The 20125-nt window shown below is 46.1% G+C and overlaps 1 protein-coding gene across 1 annotated transcript in view; it reads left to right on the plus strand.

Annotated features, from left to right (window-relative positions):
• The window catches only part of LOC133349569 (complement C3), a 217451-nt gene that overhangs the window by 101854 nt on the left and 95472 nt on the right, over nucleotides 1-20125 (plus strand). Inside the window, exons 18-20 of the mRNA XM_061563138.1 lie at nucleotides 11333-11435; nucleotides 13257-13339; nucleotides 14100-14239. Coding sequence (XP_061419122.1) covers nucleotides 11333-11435; nucleotides 13257-13339; nucleotides 14100-14239 — 326 coding nt within the window. The remainder of the gene's footprint in view (nucleotides 1-11332; nucleotides 11436-13256; nucleotides 13340-14099; nucleotides 14240-20125) is intronic.

A 20125-nucleotide genomic window follows, 5' to 3' on the forward strand; every position in this document is an offset into this window, starting at 1 on the left:
AGCAACATTGCCCCCAACTACGAAAACTTGGCAGGACCCTCCTTGAGACTCACTGAGGTGTTGCTACGTGCCATGGTGGCAAGATGTTAAATACCTCGACTGATATATAGGAGGTAGTGGGTTCGATTCAGACCCTGATGCCTGTATATTTGGATTCATACTCTTTGGTTTTTTCGGTAAAGTCACGTAGGTAAAGTAAATAAATAAATATATAAAAACACACGACGTTTCGGGCGCAACACAAGCGTCCTTCTTCAGGTGGGGACAACTTAGCGAAAGCACACCGCTTCAGTGTGTTTCAGAGGTGGCTGTGACGAGTAATTATATAGTCGCAGGGTGATGGGGGGAGGGGGAGCATGGTGAATATGGGGGCGGGGTATGGGCTGGAGGTACCGTTGTGTACCCCGAGCAACGATTGGAGTTCAAACTGAGGATTTGTATTGTAGATGGTGGAAGTAGATAAGCCGCCTTTTGTTATGCTGCCGGGTAAATTAGTAACGCATAGAGTTCAAACTGAAATATGCAGGCTAAAAACAACGTGTGGTAATGTGGGGTAACAGACTGGGAGTATGGATATGTTTATAAAATTTAATCTAAACTAGCTGTCTAGCGGTAAACTGCACGGCAGCTTAAGTTTAACTTGGTTAATTCTTCTTCTTGGTTCTTTCGGTAAAGTCACGTAGAAGGGAAGTAATAAATTAATAAAAATAAAACATAATAAAACAATTCTCACGACGTTTCGGCCACAACGCAAGCAGCCGTCCTCAGGTGAAAACCAGGTCTGTCGAGACGACAGCGTCTGAATGAAACAGCACACGTGCTTGGAGCATATATATAAGCTGGGTTGGAAGGGGGGAAAAGGGCGCCTTGACAAAAGAATATGCATATGAAGAGGCATTTAGCATATTTATGGGAAATGCAGGTATGTGATTACTACTACTCATGCCCGTGCATTATGCAGAATTAGCAGTATCAAAGGGAAGGGATATGGGAAATGCAGGTATATGATTAGTACTACTTATGCCCGTGCATTATGCAGGATTAGCAACATCAAAGGGAGGGGATATGGGAAATGCAGGTATTTGAATAGTACTACTTATGCCCGTGCATTATGCAGGATTAGCAGCATCAAAGGGAGGGGATAGGGGTAGTATTAATAAAGGGAAGGAGTGTTAATAGTATGTAGCTGCAGTAACTAAAACCACCACGTAAACAACTAAAGTATAAACTACATCGGGACTTCGCGTGCGGTTCGTTCGTCTTGTTTCCATCTTCTGACGCCAATGTAGTGTTGTACAGACGGACTCTTCGACGTCTTTGTAGCACACACTTTTATTCGTCTTGTGAACACAGTCCCTATGCACTGAGGGGTATACGGACCCCTCACCCGTTACACTCAGAACGTACAAGCCCCCACGCCCTACAGGCTACTTCATACCCCGCTCCTTCAGTGTCCTCTGACTGGACCTAGGGAGATGTCTCCCCGACCACTGGTTACTCTGAACCCTAGCCCTTATAAGGGCTGGAGGGCTTGGTCCAGGGTCCTAGGCTTCTTCCGCCGTCTTGGGTCTTCGTGTCGTCGAACTCCCCGAGAGCTCTGAGCGCTCTAGCTTTATACTTGTTCGTGGCCGGGTTGTCCAATCCCCGGCCACCTTGTGGAACCCTGTGATTGGTAGTTCCCAATCTGCTTTTCGATCCCAATTCACCCTATCTGACCCTGACCGTTTGGTCGCGCGGGAAAACCTTGTTTACGGTCAGCTCTCACAGCTTGTGAGACTCTGACCGTTAGTTTGAGCGGGAAAACCTTGTTAACGATTTGCTCTCACAGTTTGTGAACATCGAGTGGGTAACTCTACTACACACACATCTCGGGAGGGATTTTGTCCCACTCCTCTTTGCAGATCTTCTCCAAGTCATTAAGGTTTTGAGGCTGACGTTTGGCAACTCGAACCTTCAGCTCCCTCCATAGATTTTCTATGGGATTAAGGTCTGGAGACTGGCTAGGCCGTGTGTTTTGGGTCATTCTCATGCTGGAATACCCACCCACGACCCATTTTCAATGCCCTGGCTGAGGGAAGGAGGTTCTCGCCCAAGATTTGACGATACATGGCCCCGTCCATCGTCCCTTTGATGCAGTGAAGTTGTCCTGTACCCTTAGCAGAAAAACACCCCCAAAGCATAATGTTTCCACCTCCATGTTTGACGGTGGGGACGGTGTTCTTGGGGTCATAGGCAGCATTCCTCCTCCTCCAAACACGGCGAGTTTAGTTGATGCCAAAGAGCTCCATTTTGGTCTCATCTGACCACAACACTTTCACCCAGTTGTCCTCTGAATCATTCAGATGTTCATTGGCAAACTTCAGACGGGCATGTATATGTGCTTTCTTGAGCAGGGGGACCTTGCGGGTGCTGCAGGATTTCAGTCCTTCACGGCGTAGTGTGTTACCAACTGTTTTCTTGGTGACTATGGTCCCAGCTGCCTTCAAGTTCAAGTTCATTTATTAGGTATAGCCCTGTGAGCCATTCGGCTCTTGAATCGGGTGAAACCGCAACAAACAAAAAACAAAAACATGAACAAAAAACATCTTAAAGTGAATATGTGACTGAGTACAAACAGAAAATCCAAGAAAAGACAGCAAAATATTGCAGAAAAAACACCGTACACCAACGCTGTGTGCAAAAATCCCAGTGGGATGCAAGTCAAACAACCAACAACAACCACAAGACAACTTAGATTAAGGCCATCAGTCTAACTGTACTACAACAAACAAACATGGCTAAACCAATACACTTTTCGAAATCACCAAAATAAAGCCATGAAAGCAATGAAACAGTGATCATAGTGTAGTGACATGGGAGGGGAGGAGCTGCTGGGGGGCTCTAGGACCCTGGGCGGCCCAGGCGCTTGGAGCTCCCTGGACGATCAGGGCCAGTTGTAGCTCAAGACCCAAGACCCAAGACCAGCCATGTGGGGACCCTGGGACGCTGTGAGGGCCAGTGGTGGGACTCTGGAACTCCTGGCTCTACGTCCTTGTGAGGGCGAGTTCCAGAGCGTAGCCAGAGTAGTGTATCTAGGCTGTGTACCTAGGCTGTGTACCTAGGCTGTGTACTTAGGCTGTGTACCTAGGCTGTGTACCTAAGCTGTGTACCTATGCTGTGCACCTAGGCTGTAACAGAGTATCAAGACTGTTGGAGTGCTGTTGGATTGTAATAAAGAAGTTACCTCTACAAGTGTCTCCGGAACCCGTTACATTTGGAGTCAGAAGTGGTCATGGAGACAAGAAGTAAGCCTTCAGTCCTGAAGGCGATGTCGAGGAGCAAGCAGCGATGGGGCGGCCAACGCTGGCCGACAACGACGCCGCACCGCCGGCCGACAGCGACGCCGCACCGCTGGCCAACAACAACGCCGCACTGCCGGCCGACAATGATGCCGCACCGCCGGCCGACAGCGACGCTGCACCGCCGGCCGACAACAACGCCGCACCGCCGGCCAACAGCGACGCTGCACCGCCGGCCGACAACGACGCCGCACCGCCGGCTGAGCAGCTGTCTGCTCCGCCGACCGTCCCCTCTCCAGCGTCGGGAGCAGGGATGGAGGAGGCGCTGCTTCACCTCACACAGCTGCTCTGCGTCACCGCCTCCCTCCTGGGCCAGATGCGGTGCTCACATGCGATAGCGGGAGGGAGAGAAGAGGCGCAGCGCTCGCCCGAGCCCGCAACCACCATTCCCACCACCGGCATTCCCGCCACAAATGTGGGGGATGCTTCCGGGTGTGTCGTCACTTCCGCCGGGGGAGCAATGACCGCTGGGAGCAACGTCACTTCCGGGCCCAGCGTGGTCCAACCAAACAACGCCGCATCATCAGCGCTGCTGGCTTCAACCTAGCATACCGTGTCACCAGCGCTGCGACCGGACAGTGAGGGCGCCATTCTTACTGTAACCAGCGCTGGGGCCGGCACATCGATCAACACGCTGGTCGTCGCCTTTGCTCTGGCCAAAGATTGGAGGTCGGGAGACCAGGCCCCTGACACTTCGTCCATTTACGCACTCCGGATTAATGATTTTTGTTGACATTTTCTTCGTTGTCGTCGGGGAGTCGTGATTGTTGTTGGGTAAACTGTGTGGAGCTTCGCTCGTGAGTGTTGTCAATGTGTGTGCGAAACTTTGCTTGTGATTGTTAACAATGTATGGTTTGTATTGAGCTTTGTTCGTGATTGTTAATGTATAGCTTGTGCTGTCATTGTTAACAATGTATAGACTGTATGGGGCATTTATCTTGAGATGGTGACATGCTGCCAAGGATTTGGAATTGTCGTGCTGGCTCTCAAATATCTTGGGGTGCAGATCCTGACCAGGATGGCCCAGTGGGTGTTGCATGTCTAACACGAGAGTTGTGGTCCCGTCATGCTATGGCTGACGGCTTGACCTGACAGCCCGGAGATAGAGACACCCCGTGGCATGTCTAGCCTAGTGGGCTGTGCGCTCACATGGCTCGGAAAGTGTGGTCCCGTCATGCTATGGCTGACGGCTTGACCTGACAGCCCGGAGATTGAAACACTCCGTGGCATGTCTAGTCTAGTGGGCTGTGCGCTCACATGGCTCGGAGAGTGTGGTCCCATCATGCAATGGCTGACGGCTTGACCTGACGGCCCGGAGGTTGAGACCCTCCGTGGTGCGTCTGGAGCTGTAGGCTCGCCCTGACGGCCCGGAGATTGAAACACTCCGAGGCGCGTTGAAACAGTGGGCTGGAGATTCGTAGTGTTCAGGTGTAGTTGTCCCGTTACGTTGGGACTGTATCCCTCAGTTGTTAGGGTGCATGTTGTGCAGTGAGTGAACGATGGGTCGTCTCAGCTCGGTCGGTACAGCTATATGCTGCGATGCGAGTCTTGGAGAGAGACTGGGTCTCAGCTCGGTTGGTACAGCTATATGCTACGATGCGAGTCTTGGAGAGAGACTGGGTCTCAGCTCGGTCGGTACAGCTATATGCTGCGATGCAAGTCTTGGAGAGAGCCTGGGTCTCAGCTCGGTCAGTACAGTTATATGCTGCGATGCGAGTCTTGGAGAGAGACTGGGTTAAAATTCCCCCGATATGGCCGATGCGTGCTACTGGTTGTGACGCCGCGTCGGAAAGGCGGTGAGGTGGTAACATGGAAATTCTCCCAATCGATATGGCCGACGTGCGCGGTTTTAGGATGGAGATGCCACATCGGAAAGGCGGGGGGTGCTAACGAGTGACATGTAATGTCGGTGGTGGTCCTCAGTGAGGGCTGCTGGGACGCAAGCACGGGATGCCTTGGAGATGCAGTTCGGGCGTGCGGCCGCCATTTCTGGACAGGAGCAGGCAGATTTATTTTGTTTGTGTCATGTCAATTTTATATATATATTTTAAAATGTAGATACTGGAGCAGCCCTAAAGTGCGACTTCTTTGCCCAGTACATGGGTCGGCCCTGAAGTACGACTTCTCGACCTGGGACGTAGACAGATGTCCGGATTAGTGTGTGTAGAGGGATGCTAGACATGTTGGTCTTCGCCTTCTCTCCACCTGACGGATGGGAGGCTGGCAGGGTGGTGTGGAACCCTGCCATCCATGCGGTGGTTGTGCATCCAACGCGTCGGAATCTGTATATTTGTTGTTGTTAATTCCCCGTTTTTTATGCGGATCCCGAGGAGGGTTAGGTGTGCCGCGGGTCGTTTGTTCACGTGTCATTGCTTCACCTTTTTGTTGATTGATGCTTGTATATAGTGTACAGTTGTACAGGTTGGTTATGGTATTTATGGTTGCTTTATTGTTCTCTTTTCTTTTCCTGTTGAGGCTCGCGTATTTTTTTCTCTCTCTCCCTTTCGTTAATTTAAACTTTCTAATTATTGACAGCCGGGACGGCTGGAGGCTACATAGAGGAGGGTAATGTAGTGACATGGGAGGGGCTGCTGGGTGGCTCTGGGACCCTGGGCGGCCCAGGCGCTTGGGCCCCTTGGCGCCGGGCGCTGGGTTCCCAGGCGGCCCAGACGCTTAAGCCTCTTGGCGCCAGGCGCTGGGTTCCCGGGCGGCCCAGACGCTTAAGCCCCTTGGCGCCACCAACGGGGGGGGCGGGCTGTGTGTGCTCTGTGGGATATCTGGGGGCGCACACGGCCCCACCCCTCGTTGGGGACTAGGTATAAAAGGGGAGCTCCCTGGACGATCAGGGCCAGTTGTAGCTCAAGACCCAAGACCTAAGACCAGCCATGTGAGGACCCTGGGACGCTGTAAGGGCCAGTGGTGGGACTCTGGAACTCCTGGCTCTACGTCCTTGTGAGGGCGAGTTCCAGAGTGTAGCCAGAGTAGTGTATCTAGGCTGTGTACCTAGGCTGTCTACCTAGGCTGTGTACCTAGGCTGTGTACCTAGGCTGTGTACCTAGGCTGTGTACCTAGGCTGTAACAGAGTATCAGGACTGTTGGAGTGCTGTTAGATTATAATAAAGAAGTTACCTCTACAAGTGTCTCCGGAACCCGTTACAATAGGAACTGACGGAATTTCCACAATAAATGGCATAAACAACATTTACTACCACAACCCTGCAGCCATAGCCTGCTGCATGGGTCACTCCACAACAGCAAGAGCATCAATCGTGGTATTAGAATTTTTCAATGCACCTTTAAGATCATCACACTAAATTAAACCACAGGTCATACTTTGTAGCGATCATCCGGAGCGAAACATTTTATTTTAGGCCACTGAATAGCACTGGCAGCTAGGGGTGTATAACTTCTCTAGAGCAGTTTTGAGTGAAGATCTCATAGGTAGTGACTCAAGTTTCAATTTATTGGCAACAGCATTCCAGACCCTGGGGGCATCAATAGCAAAGGCCCTTCCTCCAGTAGATGTACGGCAATAGGGAATATGAAGCTGGTAAATGAGTGTAGACCTTAGGTCAAATTTGTTATTTGAAACAGAGAGGAGATCCAGTAGGTAATCATCATGAATAAATAAGATCTGGTGCACAAGCCATCGAACATTCAGAGATGTTAAGTTTGACCCAATGTAGAGATCACAGTGGTGAGTCCTATATGGGCAGTTCAATGCAAATCTTAAGGCCGAGTGATACATTGAGTCAAGCTTCTTCAGTACAGTACTTGGGGCTGATTTATACACGATGTCACAGTAATCAAGTAGAGGCAGTATGGTAGCTTTTATCAATTCCAAACGGAACATAGGGGAGGAAGCAGTGCTAGTGTCGATATAGAAAACCAATTTAATTTTTTGTCTTTTTCCCAATATAATCAATGTGATCTTCAAAATTCAGTTTTGAATCCAGGATGACCCCAAGATACTTATAGATCTTGACTTGCTCTATTTGATCATTATTTAAGGAATGTAATTGGGGAAAAATAACTTCCCGCTTTAGTCCTGGTGAGAAGCATAGCACCTTGGTTTTGGCAGGATTTAGGACTAGTTTAAGAGCAACTAGCTGATGTTGTAGTTTGTTGAAATCACTCTGGAGCTTAGCAATCACGTCATCCGGAGAGCGGCCAGCAGTAATCAGTACCGTGTCATCTGCAAAAAAAGATTTACCCTGGAATAATCCAGTTCAGTGCCCAAGTCATTTACATAAAGAGAGAACAAGAGGGGGCCGAGAATGGAACCCTGTGGAACCCCTTTTGTTATCTTAACACTGTTTGACCACCATCCATCTGTGAATACAGTTTGGGTGCGAGAAAAGAGGTAATTTTTTTACCATTTTACTGTGTTTTCGGAAAAACCGAGGCAACTTATTTTTCTAAGCAGGATGTTGTGGTCTACTGTATCAAAAGCTTTGGACAAGTCAAGAAATAGACAGGCGCAGTACTGCTTATTATCAAGGCTACTGTAAATGTGATTCAGATAATCTAATGCAGCAGATGTCGTGCTGTAATTTTTTTCGGAACCCAGATTGTTTTAGATGTAATAGATTGTTGGCGGACAGGAAACTGATAATTTGGTAGTTCAATAATTTTTTACAAAAAAATCATCAACGGGGACAAAATTGAGATAGGTCGGTAGTTATTTGGATCATCTTTAGGGCCCCCTTTGTGAAGTGGACGAACATAGGAATGTTTCCATTCTAGAGGAACTGATGCTTCTTTGATAGACAGGTTGAAAATATGGGCTATAGGTTTGTATATTAGGTGACCAACAGTTAGTAGAGCAAAGACGGGAAAACTATCTGCTCTGGTAGAGGAGGACCCTTTGAGGTAGGACAGTTGTTTCAGAACATTACTTTCGTGGATTGGCTGAAAACTAAATTCGCTTAATGTTTGGATAGGGGTGTAGGAATTTTCATCAGCAGGGGTGACTCCCAATGCATTATCAAATACGGTACCAGCTTCAGAAAAATTAAAGTTAAAATTGTCAACTACTTTTTTGGGGATCTGAAAAATATTCCCCATTTCGGTTAAGCTCAACGGGCAGATTATCTGTTTTGGATGCCTTTTCGATACATTTGATTGTTTTCCAGAAAATCCTAGAATTTCCATGTGATTCAAGGAGAGTGGAAGAAAAGTAGTCATTTTTTGCATGCCGTATTTTTTTTTACGCATCTATTCCTTAAAATCCTGTATTCTAGCCAGTCATTGACCAAATTACTTTTCTGAGCACATGCCCAAGCCTTGTCCTTAGTTTTCATGAGCTTTGTAATCAAAGGATCAAACCATGGTGGACGTTTGCCTTTAGTTTTAAATTTAACCAACGGAGCATGTTTGTTAAGAATTTGGAGAAACGTGTACCTGAAAGTCTCCCAAGCCGTAGTCAGGTTTGGAATATCACAGACCTTGTCAATATCCGAGTGAAGCACATCATTAGTAAATTCCTGAGTGCTGAAGTGTCTCATGGAGTGCTTCTCAACCAATTTAGGGGGGGCTTTGGGTCTGGCTGATGATCTCACCCCAAAAATGAAGGAGTGATCACTAAGGTTATTACCCAGAACACCAGTCAGTGCGAAATTGTGAGGGGCATTTGTCAATAGGACGTCAAGCAGAGATGACTGTCCCGGATTTTTTAGGTTGGGTCTTGTGGGGACATTTATTAATTGAAACAGGTTAAATTCATCTGCAAAATATGTAGCCACGGCCGGCGGGTTTAGCCAATTTCAATTTAGATCACCCACTAAAACTATTTCACCTTTAGAGAGGCCCCCAAGAAGCTCTCTCAGTGCAGATGCAGCTTCAACATCTTTCCCACTAGGCGGTCTATAGGAGCACACTACCAATATCTGTTTTTTTTTAGGGAGAGTTATTCTGAGAGCCAGACCTTCAAAGCAACATTTTTTAAACAAGGAGTGAGCTGGTGAACATGCAATAGTATTACAAACATAGATGGCAATTCCACCTCATTTAGATCCTCGGTCAAGCCGAAAAAGGTTGTAGTTGTAAATCGTAATCTGCAAGTCATTGACGGCAGGAGTGAGAAATGTTTCTGTTAGGCAAAAAATGTCTGGGTCAAGATTTGCCACTTCTAGTTTTAGTTGACTTAATTTAATCATAAGCCCTCTGATGTTGACATGTAGAACACCAACACCTTTTCTGCCAGAAAAATCTAAAGAATTATACGAGTTCTTTACATTTGGGCCAGGATGAAGCTCAATACCACCCATAAATAAGAAAAGTAGAATTAATAGTTTGCACAGGTATTTTCTGTGAAAGGATGAAGAGCGACGAACCTTGGACGAATAGCAGCAGCTCGCAGATGGTATTATTTTTAAGAGCAGAATGAAGTATGGAAAGAGTGCTGGTGAAGTAATGGGACAAAGATAGGGTTTAAAAGGATACAATGATGGAGTGTAGAAGTGTTTTCTTAAGTTGTTTCATTAGCAGGTGTAGTGGCAAATTTAGCAATAAGTATTGACGCGAAGTAACGCGGGTAGCCGTTTGTAGAGTTGAGTGTGGCACTAGATATGGCCGGAAGGGACAGCAGTAAGATACACAGCAGGAGAATTGACATATTTAAACACTAAATTAAAACACACACACAGCTCACTCACACGCAGCTCACCCTCACCCACTCTCACGCACAGCCCACACCCATGCAGCACAACGCACACGCTGCCGCACACGCCGTGATGTGGACGTGGAGAGGCGAGATGTTTGGCCCATCAGCTTCATTGTTCTGCTTCCATTGACGAGCTCCCTCCACGTAGGCCTCGACGTGGTGTGGGTGGTTGTTGTTAGTGTGGGTGGTTGTGGTTGTTGTTATGGTGGTGTGGGTGGTTGTGGTTGGTGTTGTTGTGGTGGTGGTGCCCGCGCTTAGCCCGGCGCACTTGAGCCGCGGCGCTCTTTAGCCACGTGTGTGTACACACTCACCACGCGTACACACACTCACCTCGCGTACACACACTCACCACACGTACGTCTTGAGATCATTGACAATATCCTCCCGTGTAGTTCTGGGCTGATTCCTCACCGTTATCATGATCATTGCAACTCCACGAGGTGAGATCTTACATGGAGCCCCAGGCCGAGAGAGATTGACGTTCTTTTGTGTTTCTTCCATTTGCGAATAATCACACCAACTGTTTTCACCTTCTCACCAAGCTGCTTGGCGATGGTCTTGTAGCCCATTCCAGCCTTGTGTAGGTCTACAATCTTGTCCCTGACATCCTTGGAGAGCTCTTTGGTCTTGGCCATGGTGGAGAGTTTGGAATCTGATTGATTGATTTTTTCTGTGAACAGGTGTCTTTTATACAGGTAACAAGCTGAGATTAGGAGCACTGCCTTTAAGAGTGTGCTCCTAATGTCAGCTCGTTACCTGTATAAAAGACACCTGGGAGCCAGAAATCTTTCTGATTGAGAGGGGGTCAAACACGTATTTCCCTCATTAAAATGCAAATCAATTTATAACATTTTTGACATGCGTTTTTCTGGATTTTGTTGTTGTTTTTCTGTCTCTCACTGTTCAAATAAACCTACCATTAAAGTTATAGACTGATAATTTCTTTGTCAGTGGGCAAACGTACAAAATCAGCAGGGGATCAAAAACTTTTTTCCCTCACTGTATATGGACCTTGCCTGATAAAATAAAATAGTAGTAATTACAGGCATGGCATTGGAATATTTTCAACATATAGATGTTAATTTCAACTCTTTTTCCCTGTTCAAGTGGAATTTAATTATGTGACGTTAGGCTTTTTATCATTAAAGTTAGTATTTTGCCCGAAACATAGTTTGGCCAATTTTCAATGCATGTTTGAAAGAGAGAATGATGTGTCTCTGTTTGTTTCATAAATTTGACCATCATGGTTGGTACATTTGACTTAACATTTGTCCGTCTTATTGTACTTTCAATGTGTAAAGACGATGACATTACTTGCTTTTACTTTCAGATGATTTTATGGAATTGGACTTGATGAATGAAGATGAAGTTAATATGAGGTCATACTTTCCTCAAAGCTGGGGATGGAATAAATACAAAATTCCTGCAAGCGGGTAAGGCTCGCCTTGCCTCAAAACGTAGGTCGAGGAGTTACAATGAGTAATACATATGTAGAGGAGTATTGTATGACGTGACGTCATGAGCGCCATGAGGTGTGATGACGTGACGTCATGAGCGCCATGAGGTGTAATGACGTCATTTCATGAGCACCATAAGGAGATATCGAGAAGAACGAGGGCAGGTCTGAGAAAGGAGGAGGAGCCGCCCAGGGGGACTTAAGGGGGACCTCATAACAAAAGCGGGGTCATTGTGGGAGCCGGGACCGAGAGCGGCTGAAGGAGGTCTTTTCCGCTCGTGACCGGACAGTGTTAGCTGAACCCCCGTCTAGGTTCGACGAGTGGGAAAGCCGGAGAGATAGCCTAGGGCAGGGCTCGAAGAATCTGTGAGAGCCGGCTAAGAGTTAGAGGGGTTGCTCTCCTCGGTCAGGCGGTGTTAGCTGAAGCCCTGTCCCGACTCGAGTGAGGGAACCCAAGGGCCAAGGCTAGAGATAAGAGTAGAGCCTGGGGTCCACACGAAGGGCCCACTGTAGCAGACACCTACCTCTGGTGTAAGTGTACCTTCCCTGTCATAATAAACTGCAGTAAGCCCTTACAAGAAGTTATTTCTTCACGTCCATCGTCACCACACAACACATGTAGTGTCATTGGGGATGTCACTGTGTGGTGCCGGCCCTGGAGGGCCATGGCATGCGATGTACTTACGTCGCGGACAGCATCGTGTGTGTTGCTAAGAGAGACCGGCTCTAGCAGAGCACGGTGTGTGATGCACTGTCATCACGTACACCCCGTAGGTGGGTGTAGTGCCAGCCTTAGCAGGGCTTGGTGAGCACTGGGATAGCGAGGGCACCACGCATGGCGTGCAGTGTGGGCTCCAACAGGAGGAAGCGGGAGAGTGTCATCTCAGGGACAGCGTTGCACCGGGACATGGCACTCTGGTTGACCCCGTAGGCACGTGATCCCAAGTGGCCATAGAGAGGCCCTCAAGTGGGGGGGGGGGGCTGGAGGGTGATCACGTGTCAGTGGATAGCTCTCGATAGGGATTGAGAGAGAGCTGGAACACTCGCGAAGGTGGGCGGGGCTGAGGGTGGAGCCGGCCCTGACCTGGGAGGATATAAGTTGGGTCCCTGGGAGGGACCGGGGTCGCTTGGTTCTGCAAATTGGAAGCTCCACGTTCTACGTCTGAAGAGCACCAACACGTGGCCCGGGACCCGAGTGGAGGTCCGGTCTGTCGTAGCCATAACTGCTGTATGGTAGTGTAGTTAGCTGGTTGGTCACCACCCTAGGCTGTATCTGGCAAAGGGGCAATTACCCCTTTTGTATATACTTCTTCTTGGTTACCAAGAAGATGAATCCCTGCAGTCACGAAAGCTTTAAATCGAAATTGTATATACTTGTTATGTAATAAATGTGTTATCTCTGAAGAATAACGTCTGCGACTCAGTTGGACTCACTACACATATAATAGAAAATATTTACTCAGTTGAATTGGAATGAAACGAGAAAGCATTCATTTGTTGTGGATAATGTTCAGTTTAAATTGTATTGGTTCCTGTGAAGATATGATATATATATATATTTAAGAGGCTGTCTCAGGTGACGCGGTTATTGGAGGGTCTTAACGACACAATTTGGCCAGATCATTATTTGGCCTTACTCAAAATTAAAATGTGAATCAAATAACTTGAACACCATCTTAATGAGTGCTGAATGAATCCAATTTTCGAATATAAAATGACCCAAATTACCTCTGTAATCAAGACGTTATACAGACTGTGGAAATAACTTATTCAATGAAATTGTGTGTTTTCTCTTTAGAAGACATCCTCAGATTAGATTACAATTACCAGATACCATAACTACGTGGAACATGCAGGCCGTAAGCATCTCTAAAACTCGAGGTACGTTTATTCCTTTGTGTATTAATTCATATTATTTTGTGACAAATTGAGCCACATGAGCAGTTCAAGTTAAGTATGGCTTTGAGCCAGCTCATTTGAGCTAGAGCTAAGCCTTAGCAGACCCGTGGCATTAGCCTTTCATTTTCTGACAGACTTTTTCCCTAGTGCTGGATTTGCTCTCCATGAGTGGTTGCTGTCTCGACTGATGAACTGTAGCAGGCGGATGGGCATAACCATGGCATGGTTGGGGGTGCAGTCCTGATGTGGAAAGATATTGGGCATGGCGACGCATGTGGCTCATTGACATGGCCTAGCGGTAGCGCATTTACCACATGTAGTGGTTTGTGGTCCCAATCTGGCAGGCCAGGGGTGATTTAATCATGCATTACATGCTGTTTGCTTCACTAAGGACGTTGAGATCCCGTAACCACATTATAAAATGAGTAGACCATTGTGTGTTGGCATCACGGTTCACATTTATTGAGTACAACAAATTACACTGCAACTTACTCAATTGGGATTGCAAGTGGAAATAATCTCCCTCTACTAGCAGACTAATGCCACACAGGGATAACTTCCCTTGTAAAAGTTTGAGGTTTAAGGCTCAGAGGTGAATGTAAAGCACTTAAAAACACTCCACATAAAGGGCGCTCAATCAACCACAAATACTTATTTTAATGGGCATGGTATAACACTCAAACATATTTCTGACAGCTTGTTTCGGGGTTATCTGTACTGTGGGTGCTTCTGTGTTTTGTAGGAGTGTGTCTGGCGGACCCATTATTACTGGTTTCTACCAAAGATTTCTTCATCAAACTTCACTTGCCCTACTCGGTGAAACGAGGCGAGCAAACGGAAATACGGGTCATTCTGTATAACTACATGGAAGAATCCTTAACGGTCAGCACTACCCACACATACACAATATATATATATATTTTAATGTATTTCCACTTAATGCGAGCCCGGTACGAAGCACAAATCACAGTACAAGAACGGGGAAACATAAATCCCGCCAGCAAAAGCCCAAGATCGATGCAGCAGGGTTTGGTGAAAAGGGGGAGATCAGGCTCACTGTCCCACCTAAGTGGGGAGCCTTTACCAGAGAAGTTAAAGTTTTCTGGGGGTGAGAAGATAACAGACATAAAAGGGAAGAAGGGGGTGAAAGAGAGTGGGTGTGGAGACGCTGGGTGGGAAAAGGGAAAGGCGTGCTGCAAAACACCACAAGTTAAATAATTTACACGTGACCTGTGAGCTTGTAAACTTACGTTCCTCTGAGCTATAATATGCTCCTGCCAGTTTCCAGAAAGGGGGGGGGGGTCAGTCCCACGAGAACACCCATCCCCTCCACCAAACCTTGCCCCTGCATGTGCCTCATTTAGGCTCCGTAAAAATGGCAACCATCTGCTTTAAACTCCCACTCTCTGGTTTTAAGCGTGTCACTTAAGTGGTATGCAATTGTATCCATGAGCGGAGTTAATATTCTTTCAAATTGGAAAAAATTGCCTTCCTAGCCGTAACGTTGATGATTTGTAATAAGGCATGCTGATGTTTCGACAGAGCGCCAGGTTTCAGGCCCCACAGAGTGGTTTTGACTGAAGAGGAGATATTGGTGCCACAGATCTTATTGAACACGTTCATAATGTCCCAGTAAAGTTTAATTGTGTCTGAGCATAGCCACAAGGTGTGGAAATACGATTGGACCACGAATTTTGCTCTTTTCTCGTTGGTCATGTAAGCATCATGCATACATTTAAACTGGATACGCCTCATCGGTAATGCTCTTGGGTCAATTTTAGGTTGCCAGATTTGGGTCCACTTGTGTTGTTGGGGAATAACGTAAGGCATTAGCATGCTACAAAGTTTCCTAGTAATTGGTCTGGTAAGTGCACTCTAACCATCCTTTAGACAATAAGGCTCTGCTAGCCTATATTTAGTTTTTGGTATATCCAACCAATATTTGATTGGGTGCAACGAATCATTTAGGTTCTTGCCTGGGGCTTTTGTGATGGCGTCTCTAATCTGGAAATGTATAATATTGTACTTGCCCTGCAACTGATTAAAAGTTAACACACTACCCTCCCTGGACAGGAGATCTCCAACTCTTCTGAATTCTTCCAAAATAGCCCACGTAATCTCTTTACCCCCCACTTTCAGGGTTTGGTTTTCCCACAGTGGGGATCTTCTATGGAGAGGAACCTGAAAAGAGATGCACCTATCTCGACATATCCCCAGCATCACGATGACTGCCCACACCGGCTTAATCCCCTTAGGCCTGTCTCTTGCCAAAGCTAGGGAAAAGCCAGAAAGGAGCATGGGCTTACAGATTCCTCTTCCGACCATTTACCAGTCTTGGCTTTTGTAGGGTCGAGCCAGCGTGTTATGCTTTGCAGAGCTATTGCCCTATGATATTTCAGAAAATCAAGGAGATCCAAGCTGCCTTCCTTTGCAGCACAAGTTTGCGATTCCAGATAAAAGATGAGATTTGGGAATGTAGTGCTTTGACAAAGGTATTGGAATGCTGGGAGGAACCATCCGCAGGTAAAAAAGGAGTTTAAGTAGAATCAGAATCTTAATTAGATGCATCCTATTGTAAAGCGAGATGTGGAAATCTGCCCACGTGGACAGGGAAGATCCAATCTCCTGGAGCAAGGGGGGAAAAGCAGCACCCAGGAGGAAGTAATCAACGCCGAGGTACTTTATGTGAGCTAGCGACCACTTGAAGGGCACCAATACCTCTGGGGGCTTGGGGGACACATTGATATGCGCATCAACTCCAATTTAGTAACAATTAATTTGTATCCTGAAACACCTCTGTATTCCTTCACTAAGGCTAAGGCCAGAATGCCAGGTTAAGTTTCTTTTCTACTGTGCTGTACCATACTCCCGAGATCTGCTAACTCATCCTGATGCTGTCTGCAAATGGCTCCATGGTCAAAGTTAAAGTTAGTGGATAAAGAGGGCAGCCTTGCCTTGTACCCCTACTCAGGCCAAAGTTGGGAGATGCTAAACCGTTTACAAATACAGAATCATAGAGTCTACACATGTCAATAAATGGGGGCGAGTCGCTGAACTTGTCCATTGCCCAGAACAGAAAGGCTCATTCAACCCTATGGAATGTATTTTTCCCATCCAGAGTAAGGGCATAGGTGATCATGTTGTCCATCGAGGTGATCTCCACCAGATTGATCAGAGTCCTAATATTGTCAGCCGAATATCTGTTCCTAATAAATCCCATCTGGGCTTTGCCGAAAATCGGGAACTTTATCCAAGAGAGGAGAAAAGGCAAATATAAAAGAAAAAACGTTTAAAGGAGACACGCCGTCTGGGTGCCGTCAATGCAGACGCAGACCAAGCCTATTCTGTGCCTCATGCTAATGGGCTTCTGCCGCCTGATCACCAGCTCAGGTTTCCCTCCATTCCCTTTCGGGCCCTGCAGAATCTCCTGCACCTCCTTGTTTCCCATCACCTCGCCCCGTGTCAGGAAGTCAAGCCTTCTCCCTCTGACGTGGAGTCACAGCTTCGCTGGGTAGAGCAGCTGAGAGCATATCCCAGCTCTCCCCACCAAGTCCCTGTGCAGAGGCAGAATAAGGTTAATTAGGGCATGATAAAGACACGATTACTCTCAAGTGACGTGCCGTTCCCTCTTGCTATCCTCGCTCCCTTCAATGCCTCAGTGGCGCCGTGGTGGGTCGTGAACAGGATCAGCAGGGAGCGAGGTCTCGAGTTGTTGGTCTCCAAATTTCTTCTGGCTCTCTTTCCAACCCGGTAGCCTTTAACAATCCACTGCAGCGTAACAGGCTGTGTGTCCAAAGATTCCGGGATTCGTAGTGATTTCGGTAGATGTTTCAGAACATAGATAAGGGCTCCCTGGTAAGAGTTGTCCTCAATTCTCTCCGGAAGGTATTGAGTTGACACTCCCGTCCCTTGGCGTCCAATTACACTGGTCTACAATTTTTAGATGTCATCTGCTTCAGAGATTAAATGTGTTGTTTATTATTGTGCTGAATTATAATATGACAATTAATACAACCGATTGTCTACTGTTCCAAAGATATTATGTTTTTATATTTTACGTCTACGTATATTGTGTAGACAGTAGAGTTTTACTCATAATTGTAAACCTAGGTCTTTGCATGTGTTTATGGTTGCTTTACATAATAACATGTCACCTGTCCTGTTCATGTAATACTTAAAAAATGAGCAAAAGGGTTATATAAATAAAATGTATTATGAAACAAAAGGCAAAACTATGATGTACATAGTTTAGTCCTTATTCAGTGTCTACTCGGTGCTTCTTGGCATGTCTCTTGTATCATTAAATGGAGCATCTCTTGTCATTGTCCAGCAATAGTCTACAAGCATTGATGGGCTCCATTTGCGCTGATAGCATTTTTCAATTGTTGCAATGTCCTGGTGAAATCGCTTGCCATACTCGTCGCTCACTGCTCTGCAGTTCGGTGGGAAAAAAATCTCGATGAGAGTGCAAAAATTGTATATTTAGTTACATGTTGCAACCAAGGCTTTTGTATAACTTGAGGTTTTCTACCAACTCCCTGTAGTTGTCTACCTTGTTTTTTCCGTGAAAATTTGTTGCCACTAACTGGAAGGCTTTCCATGCCGTCTTTTCCTTGCCACGCAGTTCACTGTCAAATCCATCATCTCTAAGAAGTTCACGAATCTGACGACTAACAAATACATTTTCCTTTATCTTAGCTTCACTTAACATTGAAAATTTTCCACGGAGATACTTGAAAGCTGCTTGTGTTTTGTTTATAGCTTTGACAAAGTTCTTCATCAGACCCAGCTTGTTGTGTAAGGGTGGTAACAAAATCTTCCTTCATTAAACAAGTGCTGGATGCTGAACACTTTTCCTCCTAGGCTCCAATGACTGCCAGAGTGGTCAATCTATCTTGATGTAGTGGGAATCTCTCGCGCGACTATCCCATTCGCAGAGAAAACAGCAGTACTTTGTGTATCCAGTCTGCCGATCAAGCAAGAGAGCAACAATCTTCAAATCGACACAAAGCTGCCACTGATGTTGGTCATAGTTTATGCACCTGCAAATTGTTTCATGTTGTCATAGGTTTGATTGATATGGACTGCATGACCAACTGGAATTGATGGCAAAACATTGCCATTATGCAACAAAACAGCTTTAAGACTCATCTTCGATGAAGCAATGAACAGTCTCCACTCATCTAGATCATGAACGATGTTTAGGGCTGCCATCACACTATCGATGTTGTCGCGGGCTACAAGATCACCTTCTATGAAGAAGAATGGGACAAGATTATTTTGACGGTCACTGAACATGGAAAGCCTAAAATCACCTGCCAGGAGATTCCACTCCTGCAGTCTGGGTAGTTACAAATCCCTGACAAGGTATTTCAGTTCCCCTTGTGTTATGAGGTGTGGTTCAGATGAGGAGGATGGGAGAAACTCTGGGTCATGTAACCTTGATGGTTCAGGACCAGAAGTTTAATCCTCTTTCTCTTCCATTGTCTGACTCAAGTGAGACTGATTCGTTTGCATCAGGAACCGGCAATCCTTCTCTGTGGGGTACTGGGTGTATAGCTCATGGAATGTTTGGATAATGCAGTCCACTTTTTCTTCTTTGACACACCTTTCCCAACTGGAGGCGCCATGCAGAAGTAACAATTGCTGATATGATCTGTTGGCTCTCTCCAAATCATTGACACTGCAAAAGGCATATATTTCCTTTTGCTGTTCAACCACTGGCGAAGATTTGTTGCACAAGTGTTGCAACATATGTGCGGGGCCCACATCTTGTTCTGATCTCTAATTTTGCAGCCAAATTAAAGGTAATAGGCTTTATATTATTGGTTCTTTCGGTAAAGTCACGTAGAAGGGAAATAATAAAATAATAAAAATTAACATAATAAGATAAAATTCTCACGACGTTTCGGCCACAATTCAAGCAGCTGTGTTAACATAATGCCCCAAAAGGCAGAATTATTTTTGTAAAAACAAACCCCTGCGAGGCTTCTAAGACAACGAAAAAGGATAAAAATCACGGTTGATGAGTAAATGAGGTGGTATGCTGGACTTGTAGGGTTGTTTACTATAGTAGAGGTCAAGAGGTTCGTTCAAGTACTCCTCGCTTGGCCATGACATCACCGGAAGTCACACACAATATCCTACATTTTCGACTTTTTAAAATCCTTTATATTAAGTTCGCTTGCTTGCTTGCGTCCTTGCTTGCGTGCTTGCTTGCGTGCTTGCTTGCTTGTTTACGACCGTGCAAATCTTTCGGTCGTTTTTTAACCTACTTCCCGTGATCCAATCGAGCTGACATTTTCCACACAGACTCGTTGTGACAGACAATTAATGTTCGTGAAAAAAATTCAAAAATTTTACACTTTTTAGGCAAAAAAATGTATTTAACATTTATTCAAATAGAACTCATTCATGGCTTTGGCTGAACGTCACAGTATAGGAGCCCAGAGCGTAACTCCTCCACAGGCTGTGGCGGAGTAGCGCAGTTGGTAGCGCCCTCGCTTCCCATGCCAAAGGTCGCGGGATCGATCCCCGCGTCCTCCACAGGCGAATATATTTTAAATCCTTTATATTAAGTTCGCTTGCTTGCTTAGGACCGTGCAAATCTATCGCTCGTTTTTTAACCCACTTCCCGTGATCCGATCGAGCTGACATTTTCCACACAGACTCGTTGTGTGTGACAATTAATTTTCGTGAAAAATTTTTTACAAAATTTTACACTGTTTAGGGAAAACAAATTAAATATTTCATTACCAATTGCTTAAT

This window comes from Lethenteron reissneri, chromosome 30 (assembly GCF_015708825.2).
Source record: "Lethenteron reissneri isolate LAM-NWPU_2019-01 chromosome 30, ASM1570882v1, whole genome shotgun sequence".
NCBI lineage: Eukaryota > Metazoa > Chordata > Hyperoartia > Petromyzontiformes > Petromyzontidae > Lethenteron > Lethenteron reissneri.